This window comes from Candoia aspera, chromosome 1, assembly GCF_035149785.1.
Source record: "Candoia aspera isolate rCanAsp1 chromosome 1, rCanAsp1.hap2, whole genome shotgun sequence".
Classification (NCBI taxonomy): Eukaryota; Metazoa; Chordata; class Lepidosauria; order Squamata; family Boidae; genus Candoia; species Candoia aspera.
The window spans coordinates 297,626,349-297,642,169 of NC_086153.1; the positions used below are offsets into that span (position 1 = coordinate 297,626,349).

Below are 15,821 nucleotides of genomic sequence, written 5' to 3' on the forward strand. Positions count from 1 at the left end.
CCATAGAAACCTTAACGTTTTTTATAGCATTTCAATTTTTTTTTACCTTTCTTGCAATAATCCCTCTTGGGGAAAAACAACTGTAACAACCATTATATACCCCAACAAATCCAAACTACATTTCCTATGATTAAATCTTTTCTATTATTATCAATTAGATTACCAAATATAAAAATTCAATTTCACCATTTTATAAGTTAACCAGCATGGAAAACATAGAGCAATTAAAATTTTAGGCATCCTTTCTGAGACTCCTTATTAAAATGTGTGTCATTACTTTCAAAACAAAACCTTTTGTCTAATTTGATAGAAATTCAATTTGTTACAAGTGACTTAGCATTATTTGGAAAATATTGTTGAAAATAGCAAATAGTTCTGCAAGAGCTTTTACAGTTATGGGTAGCTCTCAAATTTGCTTTCCATTTACTTCTCAGTTATGAAGGGCTTACAGAATGGGGGGAATATACCAGATTTAATTAATATTCATCCTTATTATAAAGAATGAGCTCCCAATAAACTTAAAATAATTAATGTTATGCATAGGATCTGATCAGGCAGTCACATTGCACCATGAAGCACAGCAAAGTCAACGAAGCAGTGGTATGTATGTACAAAGAAATAAGCAATCTGTAACTAAAGCAAGAAACTGTAAATATTAGAACTGTGCAGCATTGTGGAATGAATTTCAAAAGGTGATGGCATGGATTCAATTTCAAAAAAGGATGTACTGCCTGTCTACAACTCTTTAAAGCAGCTGTGTCTTTTCCCAGAATCATGCAGTTGGAACTGCACAGTCTCAGGAAAAAGTGTTCCTGCTTTAAAGAGTTGCAGGCATGTGCTATATTCATTGTCTTTCACACTCTGAAGCAACATGCAGTTGGATCTAGACTATTCAAGAGTGAAACTCTACTATGAAATAATTCAAGAGATTTCAAACTTTGGGGACTAATCAGCCAATTTGGAGTCTTGAGCATGTTGCGGATATTCTTACAAAATAGTCTGGTGGGAGTGAGTCTGCTCATTCAGATTGTCACAATGGGTATGGTAAATCATGAAATATCCACTTACCAGACATGATAACATTTCTTATAATTTTCTCTATCTCCAGCTTATGTCTGTCCTTTTTCTGAGCAAATAGACACAATTCAAAACACTGGATGCCTATCTCCAGCCATTTTATTTTCTTCAGATACTGTGGGCCCATATGCTCTTTTCAAATAAAACTGATGTTGAAGACTGAGCATTTAATTTGCAGTACAGTAGAGTTCCCTGGCCATTAAGCAAAAGGGTATCTTTAAAAAAAGTAAACTAAGGCAGTGGGACTGGAACAACAATATGGGAATACTCAGAATAACTTCATTGGACAAGGCAAAGGATATGCCATTGATTCTTCCTCTGCTATGCAGTCCCCACCACCCACCTCCATGATTTAAATGGTGTAACAGATCAATTTCCTTAAGATGAATTATGGATTGAGCTGGGAAAAGAAAGCAAGGGAGGGCTGTGATTCAGAAGTAGAAAACATAATTTATAAACAGTAAGTAATATATTTCCTGGAATCTTCATTGAAAACTGCATCATGGGCACAGTTCCATCAAAAAAGACTGCCACCAGTCATTGGAAAGCTCTAGAAAGTTAGATGGACCAACTGGCTGACTCAAAGCAAGGCATATTTATACTTCATACTCACATTTGCTTCTAAAAATTTTACTACTAATCTCCCTTTGGTAGTTTACATATTCCTACCATACATATGGGAACTTACAACATGAACTACTGACTCTATGTTCTCCTGTATTCTCAAATAAGGAAAGAAATTGAATATTTTTTCCTTCCCCATTCTTTCAAGTTTTTTTGAGTAATGTTGGCTAGGCAAACACATTGTACAAAGCTAAAATGTTAGGTTAGTATAGTGTGTGAATCTAGGCATTGTAGTTCATAAACAATGATTAATAGCCTAGCTGTTACATGAACCTAGCCAACTATGGTTTATTTTACAAGCTATGGTTAGCAAGCCATAGCTAAGCAAACCATAGCTACGAATCAGGTCTATGAATATATATATAAAAAAGATAATTCCTTCAAGTAGATTAATGTGTAGCAATGATTGTACATTATATGTACATTCTTCCAGATTACTTATAGGTCAGTCAATTATAGTTAGACAAGCAACCCTGTATGAGCTATGGACCGCTTTTTGATATTATTTAATTCTGCAAACATTAAAACATTGTTACTTGATTTAATTTACTAATTATTAAGTTCATCAATTGGATAAAAGAAAAAAATGCTCCAGTGATTTTTTTTATTTACACAATGCCTTCAGACCAATATTTTTCTTTTTCAGATCCCCATCTGAAGTTATGTGCAAAGTGTGTCCCACACTATTTCCTTTAAATCCCCTTCCACCTGTATAAACTAAAGAAAGATTAATCTTCTCCAGCACTCAAGGTTTTAATAAAATCTCAAAGAAACCACATTTTCTCCATATTTCAATTTCTTTGGTTCAGTTGAACAGTCATATAAATAATTATTTTGTCTTAAAGAAGTCTTACTATAGTGGTTTCAAAATCCGTATTTTACTTTAAGAAAACACAAGTAGAGAGGGGGTTGTATGTACTTATGAATTCTGAGAATAAAGACATACAATTGCTAGTTACTGGACAGCAATACCTAATACGCTTACTGTAAGGAAAATAGTGGAAACAGATTTTAAGAACACAGCACCTGTATATAAACTAATTCAGGTTCAGTTGTAAAATTAGGATACAAAACTGTCAGAAATTGTATTCTTAAATTACATGAATTATTTGAGACAAATCCCTGGGGATTATCATTATGAGTGCCAGACGGAAACACTAATGGGCATTGAAAGATTTGTTGAAACAAACAATAAGAAATAAAAGAAAGGAAGCCACTGTCCCCTTCCAAATTGCATGTTCATGAGCTGTCATCTAATTATAACTACTCACTCTTCATTAGCCTCTTGTCCTATTCTGGAAATGCTATTTTCTGAAGCGTTCTATCCATATGCCTTCGATTAACACCGTTTGGCCAAGGATCTTTTTTGGAGTAATTACAAATATTTAACAATATGCTACAAACACTGAAAATAAATTGTGAACTTCAAGTTTAGAGAGCTACCAACCGCTCAAACTGCTCACATGAAGAAAGTACTCAAGATGCTCACCCACAAACCTCTCCTCATGAAGAATACAAGAATTCTGTCAGACAGACAGATCTGATCAAAACTTTGATCAGACAGATGGATTATCTATTCCTGTAACAGGAAGCCTATCTAACCTATTTAATCATATATGGGGCTTCACTATCTCTGTGAAAACATTACAAAACCAGTGTGTAACAAGATGTAATTTGAAAGTCCAAGTAAACATATAACAAACTTTACTCGTGGATCTCAATACTCATATTCTAACATATTTCATATCTCATCCTGCTTCATACATAACTGCTACAAAATCTAGGCAACTTGATTATTCTGTGAGAGATGACTCTGTGTGACATAATAGCAGACCAATCTCTTACACTAATTTGGGTAATACTTGTAGCCTCTGAACATGCCCACCCTGCTGGCCTTTCAGAATGTTTTGAAGATCTGGGGCTCCACATCTCTGCCCAAACCTGGGGCCCCAGGTATAGGACGGAGCCCATTTCATGGCTATGTTGAAGGCTTATTTATGATTCTCTAGTTGTTGTGTGTTTTATTTCTTGTTTTGTTTTAATATTTGTATATATATATATTTTTTTAACTTTGTGAGCCACAGTCATGCACTTGACATGGGCAGATATATAAATCAAATCAAATCAAACCAAGTCACATCTGAATAAACAAACTTATTTACAGAACAAATTGAAGAACATCATATTATTGTTTGATAAAATGTCACAACTGCTACTTTTAAGAGCCATCTGGAACAAACTAGCTCATCAAACTTAGCAGCTTTATTTTAGCACTGGCTACTCTTTAATCTGAATTCAAAAACTGTAGTTTAGGGCCAAAATAAATAAAATTACATCTATTGCAAGGTCATTCTCTTTGAGATGGGGGCAACAAAATTTTTGGAGCTGTACTTCTAGGGTTCTAGTAAGATATCAACAGTAACTTTCCACATACATTTCAGAGGCAATCCACAAGACTATTGAATTTTCTTACCTAAAAACACACCACTATAGTTTCAGTGCAGACAATCTATCCTGTCCATATAGTTTATTGACAAATCATCATAGTGCCTAAGATATCTTTTATCTAAATTTCAGCATGGCTATCCAATCATGATCATTTACAGGTGACAGAAATATTTAAGAATATACTTATATGCCACTTAAACAAAGGTTTTTATAGTTTTCCCCTTGGTAAAAAAGAAGAGATACCCTGTCTCAGCCTGGCAATGATGCCTAGTTATATCCATATGAAATAAAAAGGATAAAAATTAGCTGTAAATTTTGGAAAAACACTCTATAAAAAAATTAAGCAAAGTTTTAAGAAATCTAACCTGCATCATTGTTCAATATATAGTGCCATCTAGTGGTCAACAGCAAAATTTGGATAGTTGTAATTAAATTGTGAGTCTCTTGTGTTAAGTCCAATGCTTTACACAACATCCCACATAATCCTATTAATGTGAATCAAGTATTTTTAACATCCTGGATATAGCTGAGTAGGAAGAACTACTTAAATCCTGTGAAAGCTGGCAAGCTTATTTCAGTTTCTATTAATACATGTTCAATAAAAAGTGCATTAGCTTATTTAAATCCAGCTCTAATCTCAGCACAGTAGCCATTTTAAAAAGACTTAGACATGAACGTTCAATACCTCATTCCACTAATACCCAAGGAAATCAACCTGATTTACTAAGGCTGTGCAGCTCCTTTGGAAATGGTGCTTTGGAATTCATAACAGTGTACATTAAATGCTTCTTTTTGAATTATTAAAGGAGCTATATCTTTTTCAGGGTTCATACAGCTGCTTCAGAAGCTGTTCTTAGTTGTGTCTTCACATATATGCATGTGCATCCTGTTCACAGTGCATGTGAAGACAATTGGGAGTAGCTTCTGATATAGCCATATAAGTCTTGAAAAAGACATGGCTGTTTTAGCAATTTGAAAAAAGAAATTTGTATGCATTCTGAAAGAGCTGCATTAGTCTACTAATTTCTATAATACAACTGTTAGAAGACAGATTCATTCTGTTTTTAATGAATTATTTTCTAGGGCTGTGCAAAGCATTTGAAAGGTGCTTTGGATAGCATATTAGTGCAAATGAAGCACCATTCTTAGAAGCATTAAAGTAGCTGCTTCCTTTGCAAGCTCATGCAATTGCTTTGAAGGCTGCCTTTTAATTGCTCAGGGGTATACATGCACAGAAAATATTGCTACTCAACAGCCAGCAAAATGAAGTTGCTGTGCGTGGACATGGATGCAAAGACAACAGGGAACAGCCTTTAGAGCAGTTTACACTTAGTATCCTTTGTGAAGTGCCTCTTTCAAATGCTTTATACAGCCCTATTCTTTTCTTAATGCTCCTCGAAGAAGTTGTTCCTTTATTTGTGTCAAGGCTAGAAAATCTTTTTCCTTATGTACAGATATAAAAAACTACTGCAGTGACTGAGTCTCACCAAGTGTAGTGCCATCTTCACCCATAATACACTTCATTGATGTAATGATTTGTTGAACAACTGGAGGGGAAAATGATGTGGCATATACTGTACTGTGTGAGTAGACACGAAGATAATCAATCAGCTCCTGGCAAAGCAAATACAGCAAACTATTAGAAGATACATTCTTCATAATAGGCAAATTAGAACTGATATATTGAAACAGTATCTCACAATTGTCAAGGAGTAGGATGTGGAAAGAGAATTCTCTTAGTTGATGGTATTAACTAAGGTTCTGTGAAAATATACCAATCATTGCAGTCAGCCAGATGGTTTTAGGAATTAATTATATAAAAGAACTGGATTAAAAACATTGAAAATGACAAAGCATAGTTATTGTTAACACTAATAGAACACATTATTATGTATTTGATCTATAGCATTTCTGCATATGCAGTACTCATTCTCTTAAAACCTTATGCTAAAAGAAGTTGAGGGATAATTAAAAATTTATCCTAGCACAAAGTTACCTCAACAATTTTCAAGAAATATTCAAAAGGAAGAAAAAACATGAGGAATATTTCTAAGATGTTTGATCTTAAGTTCTTAGGGTATAAATCAAATTCTGCATTTTTCCATGATAAACAAAGACACTGACAGGTCCCCACCAATAAAGCTGTACTCTTCAGCTACCATACCATGTCATTATTAAGGTAAAAATGTTTTATTTAACTGCCCAACATCATAAACAAACATTAAAATTTTATTTTAAAACAGAAAGTATGCCATCACCGACTTTTGCAACATTCTATTTAGATTATACTATATAGCATTAATATAAATTAAGCATCTTGAAGTAAATATGAATTTATTTATATATACATTCTTATAAGAATATTAATCTTATATAGTGCTTTGAATAGGATTTTGTTCAAAGGACCATTTAGCTGAGTATAGTCTCTCTTAAATTCAGAGAAGCCTGTTGAAAACTGGCTATATTATAACTTATTTAAAAATTGAAGATGTTTTTTGTTATGCTATCATATTTTTTTGTTAAATAGGAAAAAGGATTAAATTTCTGTCCACATATCTGCTTCCTCTGAATGTACTATTTTTTTTTCACATATTTTCATTTTGGATTAAAAATAATTCCACACAAAACTAAGAGAAAACTAAGAAACATATGAAATTTCTGATGTATCAACTATCATGAGACCACAGCCATCTGGATTTTATTATATTTGGTAGTTGAGAAATTGTTTTAGAGAGTATTTCATTGAAATTTTATTATATATTTTATTGTTTTATATTGTAAACTGCCCAGAGTCCCTCCGGTTGGAGGAGATGGGCAGTGACAAATTTGATAAATAAATAAATATTCTGAACAAGTTTGCCTTTGTGGTTCAGAGGAGACAGAAACAAATGCCCATGTACTGCTGTACTGTAATTGCTGTACTGTAATTTCCAAAGGGTCATATAGAATTCTGTCATTTTGTGACAGCATCCAGAACAAACAGAAGCGCTTTTTTCCCCCTCACACTGAAGATGTTGCCTAGTCTGGCAATGAAACGTCTGCAAGAAAACCACAAGGCTCAGAGAGCACCAAGGACTCCACAAACAGAACATTATTACATCAAGCTCCCACTTTCAGTTTCCAAAATCAGCACTGCAGGTACTGCAGCTAAGTTCCGTACTACCGCTCTTAAAATGTGTCATCAAATATTGCATTCCCGATTACTATGTTTTTAAAGTATTTTATGTTTTATGTGGATTATTTGAGCATAACACTAAAAAATTAATGGGAAAGGCAAATGGGGCAGGTTGTTTTGAGTGGTCATTCCTGCAATCACATACTATTTTATTATTATTACTAGATTTTTATCCCACCTTTTTTTTTAATTTAATCAACTCAAAGCAGTGAACATATCTAATATTCCTGCCTCCTATTTTCCCCACAACGACAACCCTGTGTGGTGGGTTGGGCTGACAGAGAATGACTGACCCAAAGTCACCCAGCTGGATTTCACACCTAAGGGAGGCCTAGAAACCAGAGTTTCCTGGTTTCTAGGCCAGAACCTTAACTACTACACCAAACTGGCTCTGTAGTTATATAGATGTTCCTTGAGGAACTTTTTAAAGCTACAAATCTTGGTAAAAGAAATTAAAACAACACAAGGTAAACGCCCAAAGACTTTTTTTTAATGGTTGAGAACTTTGAACTTTTAGATGTTTGGTCACATATAAATGGAAATACAAAAGAATATAAATACTATTCTGAGAGACATAACTTGATCTCCATGAATCTACTTAAATGGACTGACAAAGCAGAGATATTATGAAGAACTTTTTCTGATCATAACCCAGTGATTTTGACTGTTAAGAAGAAATATAGAGGATATAGATGGAGAATGAATGAAACCTTGATGCATAATGAATCTATAGGTCTCTCCATCTAGACCCTTGCAGCCACCAGAATATTAACAGCATCTCCTTAACAGCTTGGGGTAGCAATGTACAATTCAGCATCATCAGCATTCTGATATTGTACCCCAAATTGTTGAAAAATCCCATGCAGCAGCTTCATATATAGCATATATATCTTAAATAGTATTGGGATGAGAACCAACCCCTGCAGAACCACACATACCAGGGATCACAGGGCCACCTCTCTCCCTCTCCTGAAACAGCCTGAAACCACTCAATGAGGAAGGAATAGAACTACTGAAGAACAAAGTCTCTAATTCCCAGCCCCAATGGGTGATCCAGTAAGATACCATGGACAATGGTATCAAAAGCTGCCAAGAAGCAAGCCAACGGCACCAGGAGGGGTGCATTTGTTCTATCCAGGTTCTGACAAGAGAGGGACCAATGCCATTTCTGTTCGATACCTGGGCCTGAACCTAGACTGAAAAGGATTCAGATAATCTGCTTCATATTCTTGGCCACCACTGTCTTAACAAACTTCCCCAAAAGGGAATTAAGCATCTTGAGAGACTGGGGAATCAGCCTTTAGGAAAGATGCTAAGAAGTAATGTAACCTGTACAAAAAACCATGGCCCCATGAATATCAGGGTATGAGCATTCCAGAGAAGTATTGGGATGGAATGGGAAAGAAGGTGGGGAGAACAATATTCTTATTTAGCTGAAAAACAGAAATCATTTCTAGAAAAAAGCCAGCACCAGTTCAGGAATTCTGTCGTTCTTATGAAACAAAGGGCTCATAAGATGCCAAATTCTCACAGCAGCAGTGATAACAACATAAAAACCAACATCCAAAAACAAAAAACAAAACACCAAGTCCTGATGCCCTAAAACAACTCTAATGCTTAAAAATCACAATCCCTAGATTCCAGCCTCTCTTCCAGCTGGAAAGCTAGATGAATAAGGACCTGCCAGATCTTAGTGGGGAAGGTGTTCCACAGATCAGGGGCTGCTACTTAGAAGCCCAGATCACCTCAGCTGCAAGTAGTTCGAATGGTTTGGATGTAAGAATGAAGAGAATTGATAGGCAGGGGTTGGAAGCTTCATTGGAAGGTATCAACACCGCAAGATCTTTTGGAAATCTTTTGATCCGTGGATGAGAGAAAAGAAGGTAATGCTCATCCATCTTATCGAAGAAATAATCTCAAAATATGCTTTAAAAGATGAAAGGGCAAAATGGAGAGGAAAATATGAAAAAAAAAACCTGGAAAACAATCTATGACAGCAGACAATTTAAACCCAAAGCCCATGTAAGCAGAATACATTTCTTATTATAGAAAGCAGGTAGAGGGTTAGCATACTATTCTGAGCACTTCCTGAACTTTAGATGAGAGCTTCTGGAGGGAATGAACAAAAATGAAATGAAAAGAGTCCAGATTGGTAGATTCCCTATGGCTCTGTGAAAGTGGGTCCCATTTCATTAAGTGGTCAGAAAGTTTATTTTATTTATCAAATTTTATCACCACACATCTCCCCCCAAAGGAGGGACTCTGGGCGATTTACAATAAAAAAAATTAAAATTCAATACAATTATAAATACAATAAATATAAATATAAATAGACAATAAAAATATAAAATGTGATAAAATCCACATGGCTGAAGATTCTACACTAGTCTGTGAGTATAGAAGGGCCATTCTAGGGCGCTAGCATCCCCAGGAATGGCTATTCCCCTTCCCGCTCCAGACGTTCTGGAAAAACCAGGTCTTTACGGAAGTCCAGGAGCGAGGGGGCTTGTCTCACCTCCGTGAGAAGAATGTTCCAGAGGGCAGGAGCTACTGCAGAGAAGCCCCACTTCCTGGACTCCACCAGATGGAATTCTTTTACAGATGGGGTCCATAACATGCCCTCTCTGCATGACTGGGTGGGAAGCATCGATGTGATGGGGATGAGACGGTCCCTCAGGTAACCTGGCCCCATGCCATGTACGGCTTTAAAGGTAATCACCAACACCTTGCATTGGACCCAGAAGCAAACTGGAACCCAGTGCAGCTCGCATAGCAAAGGTGTTATATGTGCCGACCTTGGGGCACCTAGAATTGCCCGCGCAGCTGCATTCTGGACCAGCTATACCTTCCGGATATTCTTCAAGGGTAGCCCCATGTAGAGAGCATTACAGTAGTCTATATGGGAGATGACCAGGGCATGAATGACCGTTCGAAGGGCCTCTCGATCCAGGAAAGAGCGTAACTGGCGCACAACACCAAGTTGAGCAAAGGCCCTCCTGGCCATGACTGCCACCTGCTCTTTGAGCAGGAGTCGTGAGTCTAGGACGACCCCCAGATTCCACACTGGGTCTGGGACAGTGCGACCCCATCCAGAACTAAAGATAACAATTTCCCAGATACAGAGGAGCCATTAACCCACAGCCACACCATCTTACCAGGGTTCAGCTGAAGCCTGTTGTTCCCCATCCAGGCCCCCACAGCCCCCAAGCACCTGTAGAGGGTGGTCACAGCATCACTTACTTCCCCCGGGACGGAGATGTATAATTGAGTATCATCAGCATATTGATGATACCTCATCCAGTAGTGATGGATGATCTCACTCAGTGGTTTCATGTAGATGTTAAAAAGGAGCAGAGAGAGGACCGAGCCCTGTGGTACACCACAAAGAAGGGGCTGCAGGCTGGATCTTTTGCTCCCTATCAACGCCGCTTGGGACCAGCCCTGGAGGAAGAAGGTGAACCAGTGCAGAACCATGCTGCCCACCTGCAACTCCCTGAGCTGACCCAAAAGGATATCATGGTCGATGGTATCGAAAGCCACTGAGGTCAAGAAGAGCCAGGATGGATGCACTGCCCCCATCCTGCTCCTGCCAAGGATCATCCATAAGTGCGACCAATGGTGTTTCTGTCCCATAACCGGGCTTGAAACCTGACTGAAAGTGGTCCAGATAATCCGTTTCATCCAGAATCCTTTGGAGCTGCAACGTTGCTTACAAGGGTCAAAATATTGTACAGCTGAAGCAATCACTGTGTTGGTTATTATATGGTTTTCAATATGCAGGTAGTCTACTGCAAAAAAATATGGCTAGAAGATCAGTGATCAAGATAGGCAGAAAGGGGTGAAGAAACTCCAATCATGTACAAATGCATCTTTTAGAGATTCTACCTTGGCTTGTACTCTCCAGCAAACCCACTGATTATCTGTGATTTCTGCTTCTGTGAAAAGTTCCACAATGAGGTTGGACCAGTTATCAAAGCAAACAATGGTAAATTATAGTCATCATTTATGTAATGACATGAACGAGTATCTTGTGGGCCATTATGGGAAAGTTTTGTAAGAGGAACCAATTCCAAACCGTCTTAAAAAGTTTTTTTTAAAAAATCACAACCAAGTTTCTCTCCCAGCCCACTCTTGGTGAAAGACATGGGATGGCTTGATAAGAATCTTTGTTGAATACTAGAATTAGAGCACTTTAAGCAATTGATTGCTCTCTGTTAACATGAGAGTGAGTCTTCTCTTATACTTGCTGCAGTTTAAATCTGGCACTTCTTTCTCACTGTTTAATACAGGTAGTCCTTGACTTACGGCCATTTGTTTAGTGACTGTCCAAAGTTACGACAGTGCTGGAAAAAGTGACTTACGAGTGACCTCTGCGTTCACGTGATCAAAATACAGGTGATTGGCAACCAGCATGTATTTATGACGGTTGCAACTCCCGGGGTCACATCGCCATTTGTGACCTTCCCAGTTAGCTTTCAACAAGCAAAGTCAATGGGGGAATTTATTTATTTATTTCTCAAATTTGTACTACTGCCCATCTCCCCCCAAAGAGGGACTCTGAGTGGTATTTACTTCTCAAATTTGTACTCCCGCCCACCTCCCCCCAGTGAAGCCGGATTCATTCAACAACCATGTGATTCACTTAACAACCATGGTGATTCACTTAATGACTGTGGCAAAAAGGTTGTAAAATTGAATGACTCACTTAATAACCACCTCACTTAGCGACTGAAGTTCCGGTCCCAATTGTGATCGTAAGTTGAGGACTATCTATAAATCTTGCTTTGTACTTCTCAAGCTTGCCACTAAATAGCAGTTGGGTTCCTGACAATCAGCGTCATGCTCTGCAAAATTCCAGCTTCCACTGCAACTTCCACAATTGGGTTTGTTGCTATGTTATCAGAAGAGATTAGAACCATCTGATTTTGAACTGTAAAATTGTATTCATTGTGCTATGTGTTTGAAGTAACCGATGTACATAGTCTTTCCCAGATAACACCAATGTGTTCAAACTTTTAGATGCAGCCCTCCCTGGATACATCTGTTGAGGCAGTATAATATAGAAGAACAGATATGGATGGGCTGCTGAGCTGACTTGATATGGTCTTTCCACCATCAAAAGAGAAACGAAAGCACATAAAATTGGAAATACGACTAGGCAATAGTGAAATGAAGATGAGAAAAAAGCAAAGTGTAGAGGAATGCATTAATTATTTTCTTACTTAAATAAAGCCTTGTTTTCACTGAATGAGAAACTTGTATGAGGGCTTGATTTCTTTATATTACAGGTTGCTCACATGACTGAATGCTTTATCATACAAACATTCCTTTTTTTCCAGAAAACTAGAATGTAGTGAGGAAACTTTACTACACTCTAGTTCTCTGTGGAGAGAGGGAACAGAGGGTGAATGATCAAGAGTGTACATACTATCTATCTGATGAAGTATAAACAAACCCCATATTTATCTCTCCAGAGTGAATTAAATCAACATCTCATATGAAGAGTACATCAGTATGGAACACTTCTCTTTCAGAAGGTGGCCATCTTCCAATATGAATTTTCACCTATATTTAGACTTAATTTCATAGTATTTTACTATTGTGAAAAGAATATCAATATATATAAATAGAAAATCCAGAATATATGTATCTCCACACATCTGAAAGGAGAACATAGAATTAGCATAAAACCAAATATATATACAGTTTATTCGTGAGTAGCGCTACAAAGATTTAGTAGAACTGCATGGTAATTATTTTTAAAAAGACAGAAAAATGCTGATATAGTTAATCAAATCTTCTTTCACTAGTAGGAAGTGCACAGGAATACCTTAATATCATGGTATTACATGAAGGAAATATGTACAGGAACATACATGAGAATGGGCAGTCAAACATATTACAGTACGCAGGAAATGAATAAGTAATTCTACTATCATGATATTCATATAAGAGGTGACATGTTCACTAAAACAACAATCACATAAGCCTTGAACAGCTTTATTTTATATTATTTCAATCTTTGAGCAAGACACCTCCAGCACCTAGAACAGACTACTGTCACTAACCTTCTGGCTTTAAAATTTTAAAATGTTGGTAGTAAATGTATACTTCTTTGGGCTATGTCTTTTTAATAGGAACACTTTGTAAGAACAGTACCAAGCAAAAATAGTACAGTACAAAACCAGCTTTCTGGTTCTTCCTTGTAACTTTAAATAAATTTGTGCACAGCATTTTGGAAACAAGTCTTTTTACCTGAGATTCTAATAGCCAGCTTCCACATTCTGAAATTAATAAATTGCTAATATTATAGTTAGAAGCTTCCTCTTTTTATTACAATCAACCAATAACTATTTTTACCTTCTTGCCGCCAACGTATCCTCCAGCAGCTCCAAAGCTCTTGGAGAATGTCCCCATCATAACATCCACATCCTCAGGCTTAAGTCCAAAATATTCGACTACACCCCGGCCATTGGGACCCAGTGCTCCTATACTATGAGCTTCATCCAAGTACAGGTAAGATTTGTATTTTTTCTTAAGAGCAATTACTTCAGGCAGTCGGACTATGGATCCTTCCATGCTGTTACAGAAAAGCACAGATCAAACTGAGAATCTCCCAGTAGTGCCAAAATCAACTTTAAAAATGGTTCACCCAATATTTTCTAATAATCATAGCAGTAGGCACACTTATACACAGTAAGCCTTTATGCTTCTATACAAAAAGTTGGCAGAAGGCATTACCCATAGTAATCAGATGGAGTCATAGACCTCCACTGGGAAAGGAAAAGGAAGTGGCCAAACTTCAGGGATCAGATTTTGAGTAAGGTTCTCTAGCTCCAATTGCTGGGAAGCTATTTTGCAACCATGTATATTAGGTTTATATATAGACAGGGAAGTTAGCAAACCTTTTAGTATAACACACATTCAAGAATCAGAATATCAGTTCCGTTACAACTCATGGCAAGGACTTTTAATGCTGCCATTTTAAAAACCATTACTTAACATTTTAAGTCCAACAAAAGCAGTATTTTCTTTGTTTTGTGGAAAAATCTGACTAGTTTTGTAGTAAAGCTTGGAAACAGCCTTCTGTTTAAAATACTGAAGCACTCCTTTATTTCACCCAGGCTCCCCAAAATGTCCATGTGTCTGCACATAAAAGACTGCCATGCTGCAGAGCTTAGAGTAGAAACAAGGTCACTTTTGCTTGTTACCATACTGGCATTCCACTTACTCCACCAGGAAGCTGAACGTGAGCTGTTCATCCCCAGTATAATATAACCTTTTGAATCAAGCTTGCTTAGCATTACCAAAGTTAACCTGGCAGACAGTGAGAAGTAAAAACCGTGGCCAAAAAACAAACAACTGGAGACTAGATTTGACTCAGAAAGTGGGGTTTTTTTTCCATTTCTGATGTGTATTAAAGAAGTGAGATGAGTACTAAGATTTGAAGCACCCTATATACATATTTACATTGTAAAATTTAGATTAATTAGTATTAGTACTACTTGGGGCATGGACACTTATTACTGCTACATTAGAGTAAAGAGAACTGCCAAAATCAAGTAGTGAGAATCCTGTATTTTGGCTTTGAATTACATTTTGACTCAAAATGGAAATGAACAACAGCTGAATATGGTGAACACCAATGGAATGGTGCTGTAGGCCTGTACCTGTATATGCCTTCAACAATGATGAGGATTTTTTTCCATGGTCTGTGTGTGTGAGGTTGTCCATATACAATAGCATCTTTGAGCAGCTTCTCCAGGTTCTGCATATCTATACACAAAGAGCACAATTACAAATCTTTGTTACTTCAGAAAGGGACTAAAAGCAGGAACAGAAATAAAAAGCATAATTACAGTATGCTTTTAGATCAAGCAGTAACTAAGAAAGCCATATTCTTTTATATGGCTAAAAGGAACAATGACATGCAAAAATAAAATCCTATCTAAATTTATGATGTTCATATACGTTCATATAAAATTAAACATTTCACCATTCCACATTAACTGTAGAGGAAACTGAATTAGATATTAGTATATTAGAATAGCTTCTAAACTGATCCACAAGGGAAAGACACTAGAAGCACCTAACGTGAGGGGACTTTATGAATACACCAGGAAAGCTAAACATGTTTCTGATCAGCCAAAAATGGGATTAGGCAGAAGAACTATATAACGGTACCATGACTTCTTAAATCCCTTTATAAAGTAAAGGTAAGTAATGAGATCTCTCTTCAGCAAAGGATCGTTACCTTGTCATGGTGCTGGAGCTTGAGTACCTCAATGATGCCATGAGCTAAACTGTGAAGGGCCACCCAAGACGGAAAGGTCATAACAGAGGGGTCAGACTAGTGCAATCCCTGGGGAAGGTAATGGCAACCCACCCCAGTATTCTTGCCGTGAAAACTAAATGGATCAGTACAACCAGAGATATGTCGGTATACCATCGGAAGATGAGACTCCCAGGTCAGGAGATGGTCAAAATGCTACTGGGG

At 37.1% G+C, this 15,821-nt stretch overlaps 1 protein-coding gene across 1 annotated transcript in view; it reads right to left on the reverse strand.

The window, feature by feature from the left end:
- Window positions 1–15,821, reverse strand: part of SPTLC2 (serine palmitoyltransferase long chain base subunit 2) — a 79,824-nt gene that overhangs the window by 21,834 nt on the left and 42,169 nt on the right. Inside the window, exons 7-9 of the mRNA XM_063290174.1 lie at window positions 14,995–15,100; window positions 13,685–13,904; window positions 5,637–5,763 (exon numbers count right to left, since the gene is read on the reverse strand). Of these exons, the coding sequence (XP_063146244.1) occupies window positions 5,637–5,763; window positions 13,685–13,904; window positions 14,995–15,100 (453 nt within the window). The remainder of the gene's footprint in view (window positions 1–5,636; window positions 5,764–13,684; window positions 13,905–14,994; window positions 15,101–15,821) is intronic.